This window comes from Theobroma cacao, chromosome 10 (genome assembly GCF_053813885.1).
Source record: "Theobroma cacao isolate CCN51 chromosome 10, ASM5381388v1, whole genome shotgun sequence".
NCBI lineage: Eukaryota > Viridiplantae > Streptophyta > Magnoliopsida > Malvales > Malvaceae > Theobroma > Theobroma cacao.
In genome coordinates, this window is record NC_142648.1 from 3,800,697 (window position 1) to 3,817,396 (window position 16,700).

General features: G+C 34.5%; 3 protein-coding genes across 8 annotated transcripts; all 3 read right to left on the reverse strand.

The window, feature by feature from the left end:
* Positions 1–534: 534 nt before the first annotated feature.
* Positions 535–3,754, reverse strand: LOC18586348 (Chaperone DnaJ-domain superfamily protein). Its single transcript, XM_007009682.3, has 3 exons — positions 3,576–3,754; positions 2,174–2,352; positions 535–1,110 (listed from the first exon to the last, which is right to left on the reverse strand). Exons 1-3 carry the CDS (start codon positions 3,576–3,578, stop codon positions 954–956), a joined length of 339 nt encoding a protein of 112 aa, XP_007009744.1. The 5' UTR covers positions 3,579–3,754; the 3' UTR covers positions 535–953.
* A 725-nt stretch (positions 3,755–4,479) lies between these two features.
* On the reverse strand, positions 4,480–8,205 carry IQD3 (IQ-domain 3). 6 transcript variants are annotated; one of them, XM_018129644.2, is made up of 7 exons: positions 7,989–8,205; positions 7,801–7,879; positions 7,551–7,631; positions 7,149–7,466; positions 6,190–6,417; positions 5,713–5,832; positions 4,480–5,545 (listed from the first exon to the last, which is right to left on the reverse strand). In XM_018129644.2, exons 3-7 carry the CDS (start codon positions 7,617–7,619, stop codon positions 4,823–4,825), a joined length of 1,458 nt encoding a protein of 485 aa, XP_017985133.2. In that variant the 5' UTR covers positions 7,620–7,631; positions 7,801–7,879; positions 7,989–8,205; the 3' UTR covers positions 4,480–4,822. The 6 variants fall into 6 exon arrangements, with proteins under 6 accessions (XP_017985133.2, XP_017985131.2, XP_017985134.2 ...); XM_018129642.2 differs by having other exon boundaries at positions 7,551–7,634; XM_018129645.2 differs by having other exon boundaries at positions 7,551–7,634; positions 7,794–7,879.
* Positions 8,206–9,877: 1,672 nt separating this feature from the next.
* On the reverse strand, positions 9,878–15,317 carry RCY1 (arginine-rich cyclin 1). Its single transcript, XM_018129613.2, has 9 exons — positions 15,154–15,317; positions 14,239–14,415; positions 14,050–14,131; positions 13,645–13,785; positions 13,235–13,404; positions 11,616–11,889; positions 10,849–11,281; positions 10,708–10,746; positions 9,878–10,614 (listed from the first exon to the last, which is right to left on the reverse strand). The coding sequence occupies exons 2-9, from the start codon at positions 14,388–14,390 to the stop codon at positions 10,544–10,546; spliced, it is 1,362 nt and encodes a 453-aa protein (XP_017985102.2). The 5' UTR covers positions 14,391–14,415; positions 15,154–15,317; the 3' UTR covers positions 9,878–10,543.
* Positions 15,318–16,700: the final 1,383 nt, after the last annotated feature.

The following is a 16,700-nucleotide window of genomic DNA, read 5'->3' on the forward strand; positions in this document are numbered from 1 at the left end:
AAAGAAACAAAAGAGTGAATAATTGTCCTACCCTATAGAGAAGGGCTAATTATGTGCTAATGAAAATTAAGGATTCCATCAACATTAGTTTAGCTGTGATAATCATAATTTAAACCCTAAAGATGACAAAACGAAGAATAAGTAGATGGGTTGCTTTAATGAAAGTTGCTGCTTTGTTATTCATTTGCTACATGTCTTCTGGGGATTGGAAGAGATCACAAATTGTTTATACAAAAAAGTCAATTATTAATTAATTATGCTTACATTAATACATGGATAGTTATCCAATCTACCTTCACAACCATCCTTTGTAGAGGTCAACTGCTTCAGAAGCAGCACCAGTTGTTTTCTCAGAAACATCTTTCTTACAAGAAAAAGGAATTAAGAGTTCAATAATCAATCAAGCCATTTGAATGTAAGGATGCTACCAGACATTCAAGCATTTTCTATGAAAATAGAAATAGAATGAAACTAGAGATACAGATGACAATAGGCATATATGTCTCATAAGATGAAGAAAAGAATAATGTTGACTTTAAGCTCAACAACCTTCTTCATCTTTTATATTAGCTTTCTTTTGCCTACTTACATCTTGACAGGGTTCATTTTCATTGGCCAAAGTCTTGAAACATTACATAACTCGAATCGCGTTCAACCAAAACTCGTAAATTTCTAAACACTTATTGCGGATGAACCCGGAATTTCTAGACAAACAATTCCTTTGAACTCACCTAGGTCTCACCAGTGACTGCCTAGTTGTTAGGAGTCTTGCTTTTAAGATACAAAAACATTAAGAACAAGAGCCACAACTTCCATGCTTTTGGGGCAAAAGCAGCTGCAATTCATTTGGCAAGCATAAGCCTCTTTATAAAAGAAGATATTTTTGCAGGGCCGATGACAGGGATTTACTTCTTGCAGATTGTCAAAAGCATGGCAGAATCAAAATTTATGATTTAAAATGCAGATCCACTGCCCTTTGTCTTCCCAAGCATCACATCTTTAGCTTCATTGATTTTTGAAGCAAGGTAATGGCTACCACCTGCATCAGGATGGTTTGCAACCATTACTTTCTTATGTGCTTCCTTGACCTTGTCTGGTGTTGCATTCTCCCTGTTAAGTCATATGGTATAAATAAATAAACTTCATACGTTATGTTGAACAGAAAGAAATGCATATTAAGTATAATAGTGTACAAAATAAACAAGCAGATGCACAATTTTGAACCCAGCCACATAGGTCAGATAATCAACTAGCAGAGTCAGTAAAAAAATAAAAAAAATCCATAGAACCTAAGGATTTTACATATTAATGTTTATCTTTTATTTTCTGACATTATAGTCCTGTATATTTGGCATGTATGCTCGCAACAAAGCTGGTAGCATAAACACTGACTAATGATAAATTGATTCAACAGAAAACCATTGGAATGTGTTCATTGAAGCAACAATAGCTAACCTTAGGCTAAGCCTTTGATGCTTTATATATCTTGAGCTTGACTAAGATATACCAGATATGTTCAAGCATGGTTGCAATATCTATCAAAGCGACACACTTTTCACTTTAGTTTGCTTATGGGATATTAATTTACTAATTCTTGGAAGTCACATTTCAAACTTTTTTCTCTTATTTTCACCACTAAAAATGTTGAAATGATTGAAAGCTTGAAACAATTCCTTGACTCCTTTGTAGAGAATAAATAAACCCTTTAATCCCTCTAATTCACAGTGCATAGATTCACAATCGCCTCTTGGCCTTGCCAAGGTGGTAAAAAAGGTAGGGTGGGTTCAGGTGTCAGTATATTGTTTTATGATCAAACCACTAATGCAGGAAGCATTCAAACAAGAAAAGATATATGCTTTAGTCATTAAACATAAGTGGTATAGCTGAAAATGCTAGTATCTAGTAGTCATGCTACAGCTTAAAGGATCTTTAAGCAAAAAAAAGAAAAAAATTCTATCACTCAAAATTGAGGTCATCCTTAAAATCTGGGAACTAATTCACATTAAAGGTAGTCATTATCTTTCTACAAGCTAGATATTCTTGGGACAAATTTCATAAATGTACCGGTCATGTATGCTCAAGAATCTGAAATCCCGATACAGCTCTCAGATAGATTACGTTAATACATCATAATATAATTCCTTACTTTATGATCCATGTTGAACATGCTTACCTAACACCAAGAATCAATGCTGCTTCTCTTCTTGTCATTGTAGGTTGGAAACCACCTTCATAAAATTTGCGTATTCTAGGTGTTGGCTGCCTTGCCTTAAATGCTTGCCAAGCATGGATTCCATATCTACCAGCAAGAGCAGCAGCAGCAACTGCAAGCCCAGCAAAAAATGGTGTAGCCTGATGTACATCTAGAAATTCATTAATTAAACATTATTGTAACAAAAGACTAAATCTCCAATTGGTTTAAACAAGAAAAGAGGTGCTCAACTAGTCCTCAGTTGCAGCAAAAACAGTTCTTTTAAACGACAAACTGCATCATTAACAGGCACATTTATGTCATTTCACTGAAAACCGTATACTTTACACATCGCAAAAAAACACCTGTTTTCAAGAGTCCCACAAATGTGCTGATGCATGGATTGCAGAGACTGGTCCAGTGACAATGGAACTCTAACTAGTGAGAGAATATAATCAAACTATCAAAGAAGAACAGCATAACCTTAGACTCTATGTTTCACTATCCAAACCTCTCCACACCAAGCATCTTGTTCTACCGCTTTTGAGTGCCAACAAGCTCATAACTTATTCCTTTGATCTTTGAAACCCAACACAAAGCACAACAGAACTGACTAAAAGACATAAAAGACACACATAAACAAGAAACCTAAGTCACATAGCATGAAACCAATAATGAAAACAAATACTTCCCAAGTACTTTAAAAACATAAGCAAAGGCCAAAGAACCCTTGGCTCTTTTTCTACCATGGGCATTACTTCAACTGCCAAATGCCAACAACATTAGAAGCTTCTTGAGAGGCATATTACTCGCTATGCTATACACAAGACCTATGCAATTATTCTAGGACTTATCCCAATCCATTGGCATTGAATCCATGAAAAAAGTTTTATATTATGATCAAGATATGATTTTTCCAAGACATAACTCCACAAAAGCACGAATTGATTTAACTGGGGTGGATCCCCTAATGCTTGGAACTTAAAAAGACAAGTCAAAATTACAATCTTTACAACTTTCCAACTCCACCCAATACAAAAGAGTTGAGCAAAACAACAAAATCTCTCCCTTTAACCTAAAAACATCTAATCCCTCAACAAGAAATTACATTAATAACATTTCTTTTGAAAAACTTTGTCCTTTTATTCATGTTATGAAGCTAAATGGCATCCATTGTATAAAATAATTCGTAAAAAATCAATGAAAATTAAGAATTTTCATACTCCAACTCTAGCATTCAAATTAGAACTGTAAAATATGGACTAAGAAAATTCAAACAAAAACATAAAAAAAAGGTTTAATTATTCTCCAAACGAATATATAAATCACAGAAAAATGGGAATTAAATACGAAAAATGAAATAAACTTGAGAAAAGGAATTTACCATTTTTATGGGATTTCGAATTCAGTCTCTGAAAAGAAGACTCAAAATTTCATTAAAGAAAAAATAAAAAATTTCTTTTCTTCTTTTTTTTGAGTTGAAGCTGCTTTGGGTTTCGGCTTTCAGCTTCTGTAAGCGACATGAAACATCGAGCGAGCCTGCCAGATCAGGCTTTGCTTCGATACATTTGTTTAGTTCCACAAAAGTGCAGCTACCAATAACATTACGCCGCGTCAGGGTTTGCTATAAAACAATTTTCTTTTTTATTTTTATAGTAATCTGATTTTCTTAATTTATAAGCAGGGTGGTGAAAATCTCTTTTTAGGAAAAATAAAATAAAGATTTTATTAATTATAAATGAATTTAAATACTTTCTAATTGAGAAAACATTACTATTGTATTTTTTTTTTATCGAAATAAAAATCTAAAATTTTTTAATTCAACGAATTTATCTCGTTATTGTTATCTCGATACTTTGATTCATATTTGAATTCAAAAGCATTCATTAAACATAAACTTATTTGCAATTTTCATTTTTAATCACTTATCAAAAAAATATCATATATAATGCTTTAATTTGACCTTTTTTAGTAAAAAATTTTTTATTTTAAACATTTTATCAAAGAAAATTTTAATAAATATATATATAGAAATTAATTTTATTTAAAATTTTTTATGAATTTTTTTATAAAATTTTCTGCTAAAATTAAATGAAAAATGTTTACAATTATATTATGGTTAACATAATATCACAGCCCATAAGCAACCTAAAGAAAACATAACTTACAAAGTCAGAATGCATCAACTGATAAAAGAAACAGTCTACAAATTTCATTCAACAAACAGGTGTGGATGAGATCCTCATAACAAATTTCAAGAACTGAAACTAAAAATTGAACAAAGAAGAAGAAAAAAGAAAAGAATATATTAGAATTATTGAATCTTTGTCCATGATACAACACAAACAAACACATCATAAACTAATCTTCAACCCCAAAACCAATCCTAAATAACAACTCAAAGAAGAGAGGTAGATGAGCAAAAGAGGAACAAGATCACAAAGACACCAGCATATGTGTGGATATATGAGTGGAAACCCTCCCACCTCCCCATTTTATTCACCCTTCTTGTTGTTGCAGCTATTATCAGGAAGCAGTTGCTAAGGAAGACCAAGAGGACATGTTTTATTCGATTTCTTCTTTGTTTTCTGGATTTGTATTTAAACCCCAAGTTCTTTTGTTTCCACCGTATTACCTGCCTCCTCCGTTGCTCAGTTTCTCTTCTTTGTGCATTTTAATATCCTTAACAGGGGTGATATCCACCTTGGGAGGACCAGAGTGTCTCCTATTCCCAGCTGGGGATGGAGAGAATGAGAGCCGCTTCTTTGCAGAGCCTGCCGATCCCCTATCCGGTGTCCCATTTTTCTCTAATCCCAATGGGCTTGGCAACCGGGACCTGGCCTTTGTTGACTGTGTTGGTGCCATGTAACTCGGAACTGCAGGTGAGCTTGCAAGGCTCTCATCATCTCTCACTGATGAGCCGGCAATACTGTGTCTCCTGTAGCGCTCAGACTGGACACTGAGCATGCTCCTTGAGTCCTCATCACCTCCCCATTGGCTCCCCCTTGGGCTTGGCAGTTTTATTTTACTAGAAACTGATGAAATAGAAGGTGCTTTGGAGGGTGGAGTTGAAGGGGATTGGCGGCTGGGAGGTCGACTTGATTTTGGGGGGGTTGGAGATGGCTTATTATCATTGTTAAGATCTCTTCGAGAATAAGCTCTGCTGATTTCACCTATAGACATTGAACGGGCACCCATACTTTTAACTGAGCCACGGTCATGGTTGTCTGTTGTGCTTCGATTCTCCCATGGCCTGGCTGCCATCCATCTCTCTAACCAACTCCAACCCCAGTGGGGGTTATTTGGATCCATAAATGTTGGATTCACTGACTTTGAAGAGTTCTTCCACGATTGCTTTTAAAAAAAAAGGTCATTTAAGTTAGTAATGAATTAGATTCGTGATTCTAGATGAGGGTTGTAGCACTAAAAACCATTGAAATCTAATACACTGTTAGGACAAAAGTATAACATATTCTAGATGTTTGCAAACTAAAAGCCAAACCAAAGGGAAAACCCAATACCTGGTGAGAGAATGCATAAGCCAATGCTCTTTCCCTTCTCATGGCCGCTTCTTGCTTATTCTGTTGTCTTGCATCAATTTGCTCCTTGGACTGTGTACTATCGTTCCAGTCTTCTCCCATCTGTAAAATAAGTGTTTAAACAACCGGTTATATACCCACCATACTATTAGATAATCTCCATAATTTGCAGAAGCATGAATCTTTCACTAAAGCAAGAGTTTTCAAGGAAGCCACTGGTAACACACCAAAACCAATTGTCAGAGACGATGGAAATTTTTTTGAAAAAAAAAAAGGGAAAGGAGGGCTCAACCCTCAAGAAATTCAGTCTTTGTAAGCAAAATTCTTGAGGACAGATTGTCTTACAAGTTCGGAGAAATACGGGAAAAGTGAGAAAGTCCCTAGAGGAGTTATACTATGAAACCACTACTGATGTACACATGCACCACAAGGGTTAAACAAGCAAAAACAGTCACTTACAGAAGCTCTCAACTTCTCGAGCTCCTTCTCACATTTCTGTTGCAGCTGCCGCTGAAGAGCCTGGTTCTCTTCTAACATTCTAATCCTCCTCGCACGAATCTGAGACTGCACACGAGCAAGAGTCTGCATGCATCTTAATGTACTAGTTGCTTGCCGCTTGACAGATTGCCCTTGGATCAATGATTTCAGCCTCACCAACCCTCTCAAAGCTCGCAAAGCTCGTCTAGCCTGAGAACTCAAATGCAAATAACTCATTACATAAAAACAACTAATTGCTCATGAAAGGGATGCTTCAGAGAATCTGTGATCATAAATCATCATGCTTTTATTTTCCTTAATTGACCGGAACACCTTTCAAAATCATCATGACTCAAGGTTGACATAACAACAAGAAACAACTAACAGCAGAAAGTTTGGAACCCTCCTTAAAGAGAGAATAAATTCAAGACAGGCCCGATATAACTAAATGCAATACGTTGCAGCATTTTTTACTTAAAAAGTCTAACAAGCATTTGAAAATCAATGGTTTCTTAAGAGCTCATAATTTCGTAAGAATGAAAAAGGGCCGGCTTCAAGCAACGAAACAACAATGACAAGACATATTTGGCAAGTCCATAGGTCAGCCGTGAATCCCGAGAGTGAGTTCGGATATTTAAGTGTTCAACCCATTTTTCAATCTACGAGATGTCTTTTGTAAGATACAATTGTGAGGACCAATGGGCCAAAGCCGACAATTGGTGTGGGCCGTGACACATTTATCATCTCTTACAACACCTTCGTCTTGTCATGACAAAAGGAAGCATATTAATGAAACAACCAATGGCCCTCAAACTGGAATACATGAATCTCCTAGTACAGAAATTTTCTGATACTTCCTTCCATAACTTTTCCACCTCACGTATAAAAGAAGTAATAAGAACTTACAAACAAGGAATATGAATAAAAGGAAGAATCCATACCAAGTATCCTCTAAATGCAGTTTGAATCTTGATGGCAGCTATTTCCTCCTTTGACTTTCCCGGGTAGCGTGGTACAGAAGTGAGGCGGACAACTTCAGCAGCCGCCTGAGCAGCTGCAACTGCCGCCTCTGCAGCCATGGCCGTGGCAAGAGCCACGGAGTAGGCATGTTTGCTCTGTTCATTTTCAGCTTCTGCTAATTTGACGTCTTCAGTGGGAGGAGGAAGAGGAGGAGCAGTCACTTCAGTTTCTTCAGGCAAAGGAACTGGCCCCAAGTCCTTGCTTTTCCCAAACCATTTCTTCTTTGATTTTGGAGTTCTCTGGTGAAACAAAACACAGCACCATTTAGTTGCAAACCTCTCTAGAAAAATCAACCAGTGAATTATGAACTAACCCATCCAGACCTGATCTTTCTTGGACTCAGGGCTCAAAACTTTCTTCACAGCAGAGAACCAGCCTCCTTTTTTTCCCATCTGTCAATAATTCTTCTTCAAAAAACCAAGACAAGCCATGGAGTTTCAACCAATGAGACCAAGAGGTTGATAAAGAAAACACTCTTAAATTCATTGAAATGCAAATAGAGCATAAAGCAAATTTAATAAGGAAGTGAGGAATTAAAAACAAAAAAGGAATGAAAAGGATTGAACTTTAAACCAATTAATGATTCAATCTACAAATGAAGAACCACCCAGATTCCAAAAATGAAAGATCTTCATGAAAAAGCACAGAAACCCTGATCAAAGTTTCCAAATTTAAACACTTTTTGTAAGACAAAACTCAATAAATGTGACCAACAAGGAAAACAAAAACAAAGACAAAAATGTTGTGAAAAATTCCAATACCTGTGCATGGGAAAATTCCCAGATCTCTGTTCAAAGATGGGAACTTTTTCTTTTATTCTCTCTCTCTCTCTCTCTTTCTTTCTTTCCTATAGAAAATCAAAATGAGAAGAAGAAAAAAGAAAAATCCAAAGAGATTCAACACGCGTCTCTTATGACCACACAGAGAGAGAAGTGGAAGCAGATCTTGCTAAAACAAAGGCTTTCAAAGACAGCAAAAAATGGGAAGAAAATTTAAGACAATAAAAAAAAAAAACAGGTTGGCACTTAGAGAGGATATTTAATGTGGGACCAAGAAACAAATGGGACCCAAAGTGGATCATGATAGCATCCGAAACACTTTTAAGAAACAAAACAAAACCAACAACAAGGCATAACTGCAACAACAACTACAACTAACAAAGTACATCAAAGCTGTGTTTTTTTTTTATTACTTTTAATTTTTTTTCTTCTTTTTTTTTTCATTTTTACTTTGGTCCAAAAAGGGTTTTTTGAGTTTGTTTTTAACAGTTGCTTCAAAAACAAATCTATTTTAAAATAATAATAAACATTTGATATTTAAGGGATAATGAAAGAAGTGGAAGAAGGCACCAAAGTATAGGGAAGTACACAAAAAGTGAAAATATGAATTGTCTTTTTCGCTTTGTAATAAGCAATGACTTTAAACATAAGCAATCATCCCATCATTTTTCAATCCATCAACACACACTTTGTTGTCAAAACAAAACAAAATTTTATCTTTGAAACTTAGATTGATTGCATGTATAACTACCATCAATTGACACTTCATTATAAACCACAATCACCACTCTCTCCCACCCTTTTTTCCTTTTTATCTTTTTTCTGTCTTTTTCTGGTTTGGTTTCTAAGCAAGAAACAAATGATGATACCTTTTAAAATTTTCTCTTTCATTTTATCTTTTTCATAATAAAAAAGTTATCTAATGTATTATTATTATTATATCTATACATCTGAATTCTTATAAAAAATATCATGTCTGTTGAGTTAGAGTATTATAAACATATAAATATAATTAAAATTTATTCTATTTATAATTAATTGATTTTAAATTAAATTACCCATTTGTCCTTTCAAGAACATTTAATAAAATTAGAACAATATAGAGAAGATTTAACACTTTTACCCTAAAATCTAATGTAAAACCTTTAATAAAAAAATTAAATGAAAAAAATTACCCATTCTAAAAATTTAACACTTTTACCCTAAAATCTAATGTAAAACCTTTAAATTGAATTGTTAAATGGAAGTAGCACTGAAAGCCATAGCTTTTGGTGAGCTTGGGTACATGAGATGATACTCTATATTTCTTTTAAGCCATAAAAGGTAACAGCCAAGTGGAGTAAATAATTACCCAAAAAAAACTGACAAAAGTATTTAAAAAAGAATTAAATAAATGTCTTTTTCGGATTTTTAATTCACAAGACAACTATTTATAACAGATCACGCTACAGTTACTTACCCCGTTTTGCAAGGTAAGTACCCACAGAAATTTTGAATGAGGGGGTAAGGGAGGCTACCCACCACTCGAAAAGTAGCGCGTGCTGACCACGAGCCTTAAAGATTGTGAGGAGCGTTTTCCTTACGCTCCATCGAGGTGAAGGTGGAAAAGACGAGCAAGGTGAGCATAAATCGATGTTAATTATTTTAATCGGAAAAATATTTATGAGATGTGCGTGCTTCCGGTGATAACATTAATAACATCACGTGTTGGAATATTTTCAACTGTTTTTATTTTTCATTATAATATTTTTTATTTCTGCATTTTCAAATTTTTAATTTTTTGAAGAAATTCAGTATTTTCCCAAAAAAATTAAAAATAATAAGGTACAATACTCTTGGCTTTATAAAAACACAAAGAGGTAATCAAAAAATAAAATAAAATCATGATCCTCTTTATAAACAAAGACATTCTACTTTGGTATTATGAGAAGTCACCTATCTGTCTGTAAGTCAAAAGGATTACCCTCACATGCAGGAAAAGAAGAAAAACCCTTCAATCATAACTCAAGAAACACCAGATTTTTTCCGTTCAAAAAGGGGTGTCAGTGCCCCATTGCCACCCATTGATGACGATGCACAAAATTAGAATACGGTCAAGGAGAAGATTTGACCTTCACGAGTAGCCAAGCTGGCCCGACCTAGCAGGATATCAAGGTCCCCCACCCTGTTGGATGTGCTGAATCACTCATGTCATGCAAAATTTGATGCTTGCAGTGAGTGCACCTCCACAACCTGGCAATTCTTAGCTTGAGGTACACAAGAGTGTGATCGACTTAAAATAACAATATATGTTGGAAACTTTCCACTTTCAAGGTCTGGCAAAAACTATTATTAGTTGCAAGGGAACCAAGAAGATGTTGTGTAAAAGGAATGTGAACGCCACTGTTTCCATAATGAATTAGGATTGACGAGTGCAGAGATTTGACTCCAAATCTATTACAGTAATTTGTGTCAACTTTCATTTCTGCAGATTACAGATATTGAACGAACCCAGTATGTGATTCTGGTAACAAAGGTGCCACACCTTGAAGATTTTTTTAAGCATATGAGTGATGTCTATGACGATCCTTCTCCCTTGAAGAATAAGATGAGCCACGATAATCACGATCTGAAACGAGAAGAGGCTTAAGATGATGAAAACCACAATACCTTAGTGAACGTATTACATTGATTGAAACTTTGAGGAAAGCTAAATACATACCACGTGATGAGTGGTGCCTTGATTTTTCTGAATGTCCCCCTGCATTCAAGATATAAAATCATAGTAGTTAGACAAATCATATAAGAGACACTAATCAAAACCAGATATATAATCCAACCCTAAGAGAATATATGACATAACCTGAATCCTTTGTTCTATCCTTTGAGCGATGACCTCGATCCTTGACTTTATCTCTGTCCCTTTCAGTCTCATCTCGCTCTCGTTCCCTATCAGAATCTCTGCCCCTGTCACGATCCCTGGCCTTTGCCCTCTCCCTATCCCTTTCTCTGTCCCTCTCCCTTTCCCTTTCCCTTTCCCTGTCCCTCTCCTTGCTCTTTTCCCCACCCGATTGTGTCCTCTGCTCAGACTTGGATTTATGCCTAGGCTCTTCTCTTACATCACCCTCAGCAGGCATGCTCTTGGATTCATCATCACTCTGCTTAGATTCTTTCAGCTTGTCAAGAGCCATCTTAACCTTAGCTTCTTTGGATCCACCAGTTTCCAGATCAGCTGCTGCTACAGTGGTGTTGGAAACATTGGCATTATTATTAGCTGGTGGGCTCAGTGGAACTTCCTGCAAAACAGCGAGAAAATTTTACTTCCACCTCAATTCCACTACCCTAAAGAGCTCATTTATCTCAACATTAGCTATGACATATACTAAACAAATTCCTGGAATTCCTTACTGCTATCCTTTCTCTTAGAGGTGCAGTATTACACAACCATAAAACTAGTGTTCAAACAAATCACTAAAGAAGACATTAGCAGCACTTGCTGTGTGTATAATTATGCAACATACCGCAATTGGAAATAGGATAACAATTAAAAACACTACATAAAGAATATGTTAGCAACCACAACTTATCTGTGAAAGTTGAAAAAAGTGGGAGAATGAAAGTCAGATTCACCTTAGAAATTAGCTGAGATTGTGAATCTGCAGACTTGGTGGAAAATGTAAATGGTTTTCGATCCTTACAGACAGGGCTGTATTGTGCCTTGGGAAGGCTGTACAAATGAGCCAGAACCCTACAAACCTCATCAATCCCAGATTTCTCAGCATCAAATGCCTTCCACCAAGGCGGGTTCTCAGGAAGGGGTACTTGGAACCTACGAGCCGCAGCATATACAACGCCACAAGCCACAACCTCACTCTTGAATCGAACACACAATGTTGTACGTAAGCTAATCCAAAGAGAGTTGATGGACATTAAACACAGAAAAGGTTGTAAGTTCCACCAAAAGATAGAAAAATGATATGCTAGTGGCCAAATGAATAGGGAATTGTAACAGCACAAACTAAAAAAAGAAAAGCATTCGAACTTCCATCTAAATGAAAGTCATCCTATAAGCACGTTAGCAATGGATTTTCTAAGGAAGTTCATAACTAATGTCATCCAATTATGAAACTAGTACCATCCATGCACACAAAAAACATTTATGGCAAAATATGCAGACAATTATAAGCATTAGAGCTCGAGAAAAAAAAAAGCATCGGAAAGATTATCTGCAACCAAAACTTTAAAGCAATTATAGTTTTAGCTACACTATCTATATCCATTTCTTTGTAAATCATTGTCATTCTGGCATAAACCACCACAAGCCTGAACAGATGCTTTAAGACATATAGACATAGCCATGTTAATTTCTACTGACAAGTTAGAAATCAAATCACACTCTTGTGTAATATATGTTCTTGTGCTGCACTACTCTTTCATTTAAATATTCGCATTTCCACCATTGTTATTCATGCTATCTTCCTTCCACTCACCCTCTCACCCATATAACTCCATGTATGTGTTAAGGGTACAAGCATGGCTAAAGACCCTCACAGTTTCTTCCTAAGAAGGAAAACCAAAATAGAGCTCTTAATGTCAAAAGTACTAAACTTCCAGTGATGGCCTATGCCAAAGAATGTTTTTGCAGCCAAAATAATAAATAAAACTAGAAAACAATTATCTCTGTCAGTATCAGACCACTTCAGATTTCAAAATTAACTAAATGAAAACCTTATATCCTATGTTAGATTTGTCATCAAACCTTCATTTGTTTTATGTTTCCAAAATGCTGAACCTCTTCTATACAGTTGATGCACAATCCAGTAGATATTTGAATTCCCGTCTGGTAATGTGATTTGTCTTAGTTCTAATTACATATCAAGACTTAGAAACAGCTAACTGTTAAATTAGTTATCAAGGCTTAATTTGTTGTTGCATAAAATTGTTAGATTCGTTGGAAGGATTGTTATCCACCATAAGACAACATAAGAACATAATTCTAAGAACAAATTACAGAATCTACCTCCCCTGGGTTACTAATTGGGAATTGAACTTGCCATCTAATCTTAATTATAAACTAGTCATTATAGCAGAGACATTGTGGTTGACATTTTGAACACGTAGCATATAGAATCTGCTATCTGAATACCAACAACTGTAGTTAATGGTAAAATAACTACATGAACATGAACAAAAAAAGCACTAACAAGAGAAACATTGTCAAAAAATTATGTTTATGTTGCAATAAATACCTATCATTAGCTAGATTCCATGCTTCCTGCCTCAACTCAGTAGGGGTTTCAAGGGTAGCAAGGTAGTTTGATATGAACTTATGAGGATGCTCAACATGACAAACAAAACCCATCTCTTTCAATATGTGTCTTTCTGTTCTGCTCAATTCTGCTTTCAAGTCGGAAAATTTCTGCAAATAACAAACAGAAAGTAAGAAAGAACGACTAGCAATAAGGCCTGGACAATCTGCTTTACAAAGGAGGATCCAAAATTTGTTAATTGCAATGGCACTTAAGATTAAGCCTAGCCCCCGATGCCAACTAATAAAAAAGAGACAAGTAAATCATTGTTGTAAGAAACAAGTACAAAAACAAAATCCATGAATAATAAATGGCATGATTTCAGTAATTTAGAACTTATCAAATCTCACCTTCGAATATAGGTCCAAATGCTCTAGGGGTAAGTTCTCTCTCCTACATTCCATTCTGTGGAAAACTATGATTACTTGCCTTGCCCTCCTAGGGCTTTCCTCTAGTTTTGTTGCAAGCCACAAAGCGCTAGCCGCAACTATCTGCAATGAAATTAAAAATGTCAAAAGAGGATATATTTTCCACCTGCTTCCACTTCAATCAGAAGGATAAAAAAAAACCATAATTCCTAAAATCTTAAAGAAATTAGGCAGCAATACCAGGCAGACCCACCCACCGACTACAACCAAATGCAACACAAATAATCCTTCAAAAAAACAAACAGCATAGATAAATAGCACTAAACCTTCTCTTCCTCCCATTTGACAATTTATCAACAGCCAAAGAAAAGAATAAAAGAGATTAACCTTGACATCAAAGCGGGCAAATGACTTCTTGCAATAAAAACGATGGAATAGAACCTGGCCAGTGGCCATGACAGCTTGAGGTCTGTAAGTGTAAAATTAAGGAAACATAAATCAACCAGAAAATAATTATAAAAATATGTGATATATATAACTACAATTATACAAAAACTTAAATAAGAAATACAATACAGTTTAAGTAAAATTCCGCTTTCTTGGATGAGATCACAGCCATAGATTCTTAGAGTAGTTTCAGTTGCTTCATCTATGCCATCTTTCCTTGAAGGTGAGTTCTTTAGCTGCTCATCTGTTAAGTAGAAGTTGTCGATTGCCGTATAGATCATTGTTTCCTTAACTACCTTCTATTAACTGTCACAAAGTGAACAAAAAATAAATCAAACTTCCGCATTCCATTATCAACATGTTAACATATTACAGAGAAATGAAAACTGAGGCTTAGAAACTAATCAATCATAACTTCGGTTAGAGCACCCTAAGAACCTGTTTGATGCTGAGAAATCTTAGGAAATGATGGAATTTGAGACCCTAAGGAGCCATTTGGTGGCAAATTAATATGATCAGATATACTTACCCCCATGCAATTAAACGCATCAAATTCAACAAAGTGAGCTTATTTAAGCCAAAAATAGTCAAAGAAATTAACTGAAACATGAAACTGATTAAGTTAAAAAAAATTAAGAAATTGTTAATCAACTTAAACCAGAAACTATTTTAGCAGAAAAATGAAACTTCCCTACAAGATTTAACCCAGCACTAATTTAGCAGACAGTATTAATATTGAGTTAATTAATAAAAAAGGAACAAATTTCCAAAGTAGCTTTAACACAAAACTAATTAACTAAACAATGAAGAGATTTCAATCTACCTACAATTTAAAACTAATAAAGCAAAAAAAAAAAAGAGAAAAATTCAAACTAACCTAAACACGAATTTTAATTAATTACAGATATGAAAGAAAACAATTAGCCTAACCCCTAAATTGTCATCCTACAGCATGGAACAAATGCTTTACCCTAAATTTTACCACAAAAACGGCAAATAAAAGAAATTGAAACCGGAAAAAACAGGTCGGGAACCAGAACTCACCAATTTTACAGTGAAACTCGGGGGGCCAACGGCGGCGCTGAGGTATCGGGAAATGGAGAAGAAAAGAGAGGGAGGAGCTGAACATCTGAAGAAAAGTTTTAAAAACTGCAGCAAGGAAAGGGAGGAGAAATAGACGACGTCGTATTCACCGAAGGAGTCAAAGGAAGAAAACCAAGAGAAAAAAGAAATTGATTTTTTATATTACAATTTTAAATTGCAGATCAAGTTCCTATATAGGGCTGTACGGTTTTGGAGGGTCCGAAGGTAGGCCCAAATAGAAAGGCCCGGTAATAGTATTGAAAAATTAGAAAGAACTTGGTTCGCAATGAAAATAGCAGGACAAAGTTTTTAATTTTAAGCTACATTCCAAGTCACTAATAATAGTCTAAAAAAATTATAAGATTTTCAAGTTAATTTCTGTGATTGTTCTTTGGAAACAAAAATAAAAAGATGTCAATATTTTGCATGTTAACACATTTGAGTTAAATTTTATACAACACAATTAACATTTATATGATTTATTATTTATTTATATAATTAATATGATTAAATTAATATATTAATTTATTATTAAAATTTAATAATAAGAAATTATAAATATTATAATATTGATTAAATATAATAAAATTAAATAGATTTTTACTTTTAATCATAATTACGAACGGTCCACTAATTTATAAATTGAACACTCTATCTTAAATAGTTAAACAGTATTAATATTTAAATAAAAATATTTAAAATATTTTTTCATTTTTGTTAAGTGTCGACTTAAACCAGATCCAATCAAATTTTTCAAAGAGCATTAGATTTGTACTCCATGTGGAGTACCCATATGATTGTGCTCCTTGGGGTACACGTAAAACAATGCTCTCAGAGAGAATATGAGGGAGATCCGGCTTCGGTCGAATCTAGCGATATAGTTTTATTTAAAAAAATAAAAAATATAATAATTCTAAAATTTAATAAAATATAAAATTATATTTTTAATATTATCATGTCATTAAATTAACAAATATATTAACAATGGACTAATCATTGTATTTATATATGCAGCAATTTTTAAGACAAACTATTCATTTTGAAAATTAATAAATCCACATAAAATTGTGAAAGTATTTTACCCAATAAAATAAAAATTAATTATAATCATTATAAAATAAATTATTATTTATATGGCCAATAATATTATTCATTAATTTTGTCTTAACAAGTTAAGCAACATAATTAATGCACAAAATACAATTACCCCTAAGGATAATTAATTTTGATTCGTTCTTATAGACTCTACCTTCTGATTTCACTGTGATCGGCAATAAATCATAACCAGAATGCAAAGCCTACACAAACCCAGAAAAGGAAATCCCACTTTTTAAGCACAAGAGAGGTAAAAAAATGCATTAAAACCTAACAACAATTAGTATATACTGCGTTAATTCAGAACATCAACTTTTGCAATCTAATTTTGGAGACTTGGAAATTCCCCCAGAATGATTTGCAACCTGCCCAGAAGAGATCAACATAACAGTTGCAAATAAACTTAAAGAGGC

Bases quoted from the DNA above. Each gene is read 5' to 3' on its own strand.
- IQD3 (XM_088802711.1), bottom strand. From the start codon at position 7,619: ATGGGAAAAAAAGGAGGCTGGTTCTCTGCTGTGAAGAAAGTTTTGAGC. The intron at 7,467-7,550 runs GTCTGGATGGGT...TTGTTTCACCAG, and splicing joins CTGAGTCCAAGAAAGATCAG to AGAACTCCAAAATCAAAGAA. The intron at 5,546-5,712 runs GTATTGGGTTTT...TTTTTTTAAAAG, and splicing joins CTTATGCATTCTCTCACCAG to CAATCGTGGAAGAACTCTTC.
- LOC18586348 (XM_007009682.3), bottom strand. The intron at 1,111-2,173 runs GTAAGCATGTTC...ATGACTTAACAG, and splicing joins GCATTGATTCTTGGTGTTAG to GGAGAATGCAACACCAGACA.
- RCY1 (XM_018129613.2), bottom strand. From the start codon at position 14,390: ATGATCTATACGGCAATCGACAACTTCTACTTAACAGATGAGCAGCTA. The intron at 13,786-14,049 runs GTTAATCTCTTT...ATTTCATTGCAG, and splicing joins TTGCCCGCTTTGATGTCAAG to ATAGTTGCGGCTAGCGCTTT. The intron at 10,615-10,707 runs GTATGTATTTAG...TTCTCGTTTCAG, and splicing joins AAGGCACCACTCATCACGTG to ATCGTGATTATCGTGGCTCA.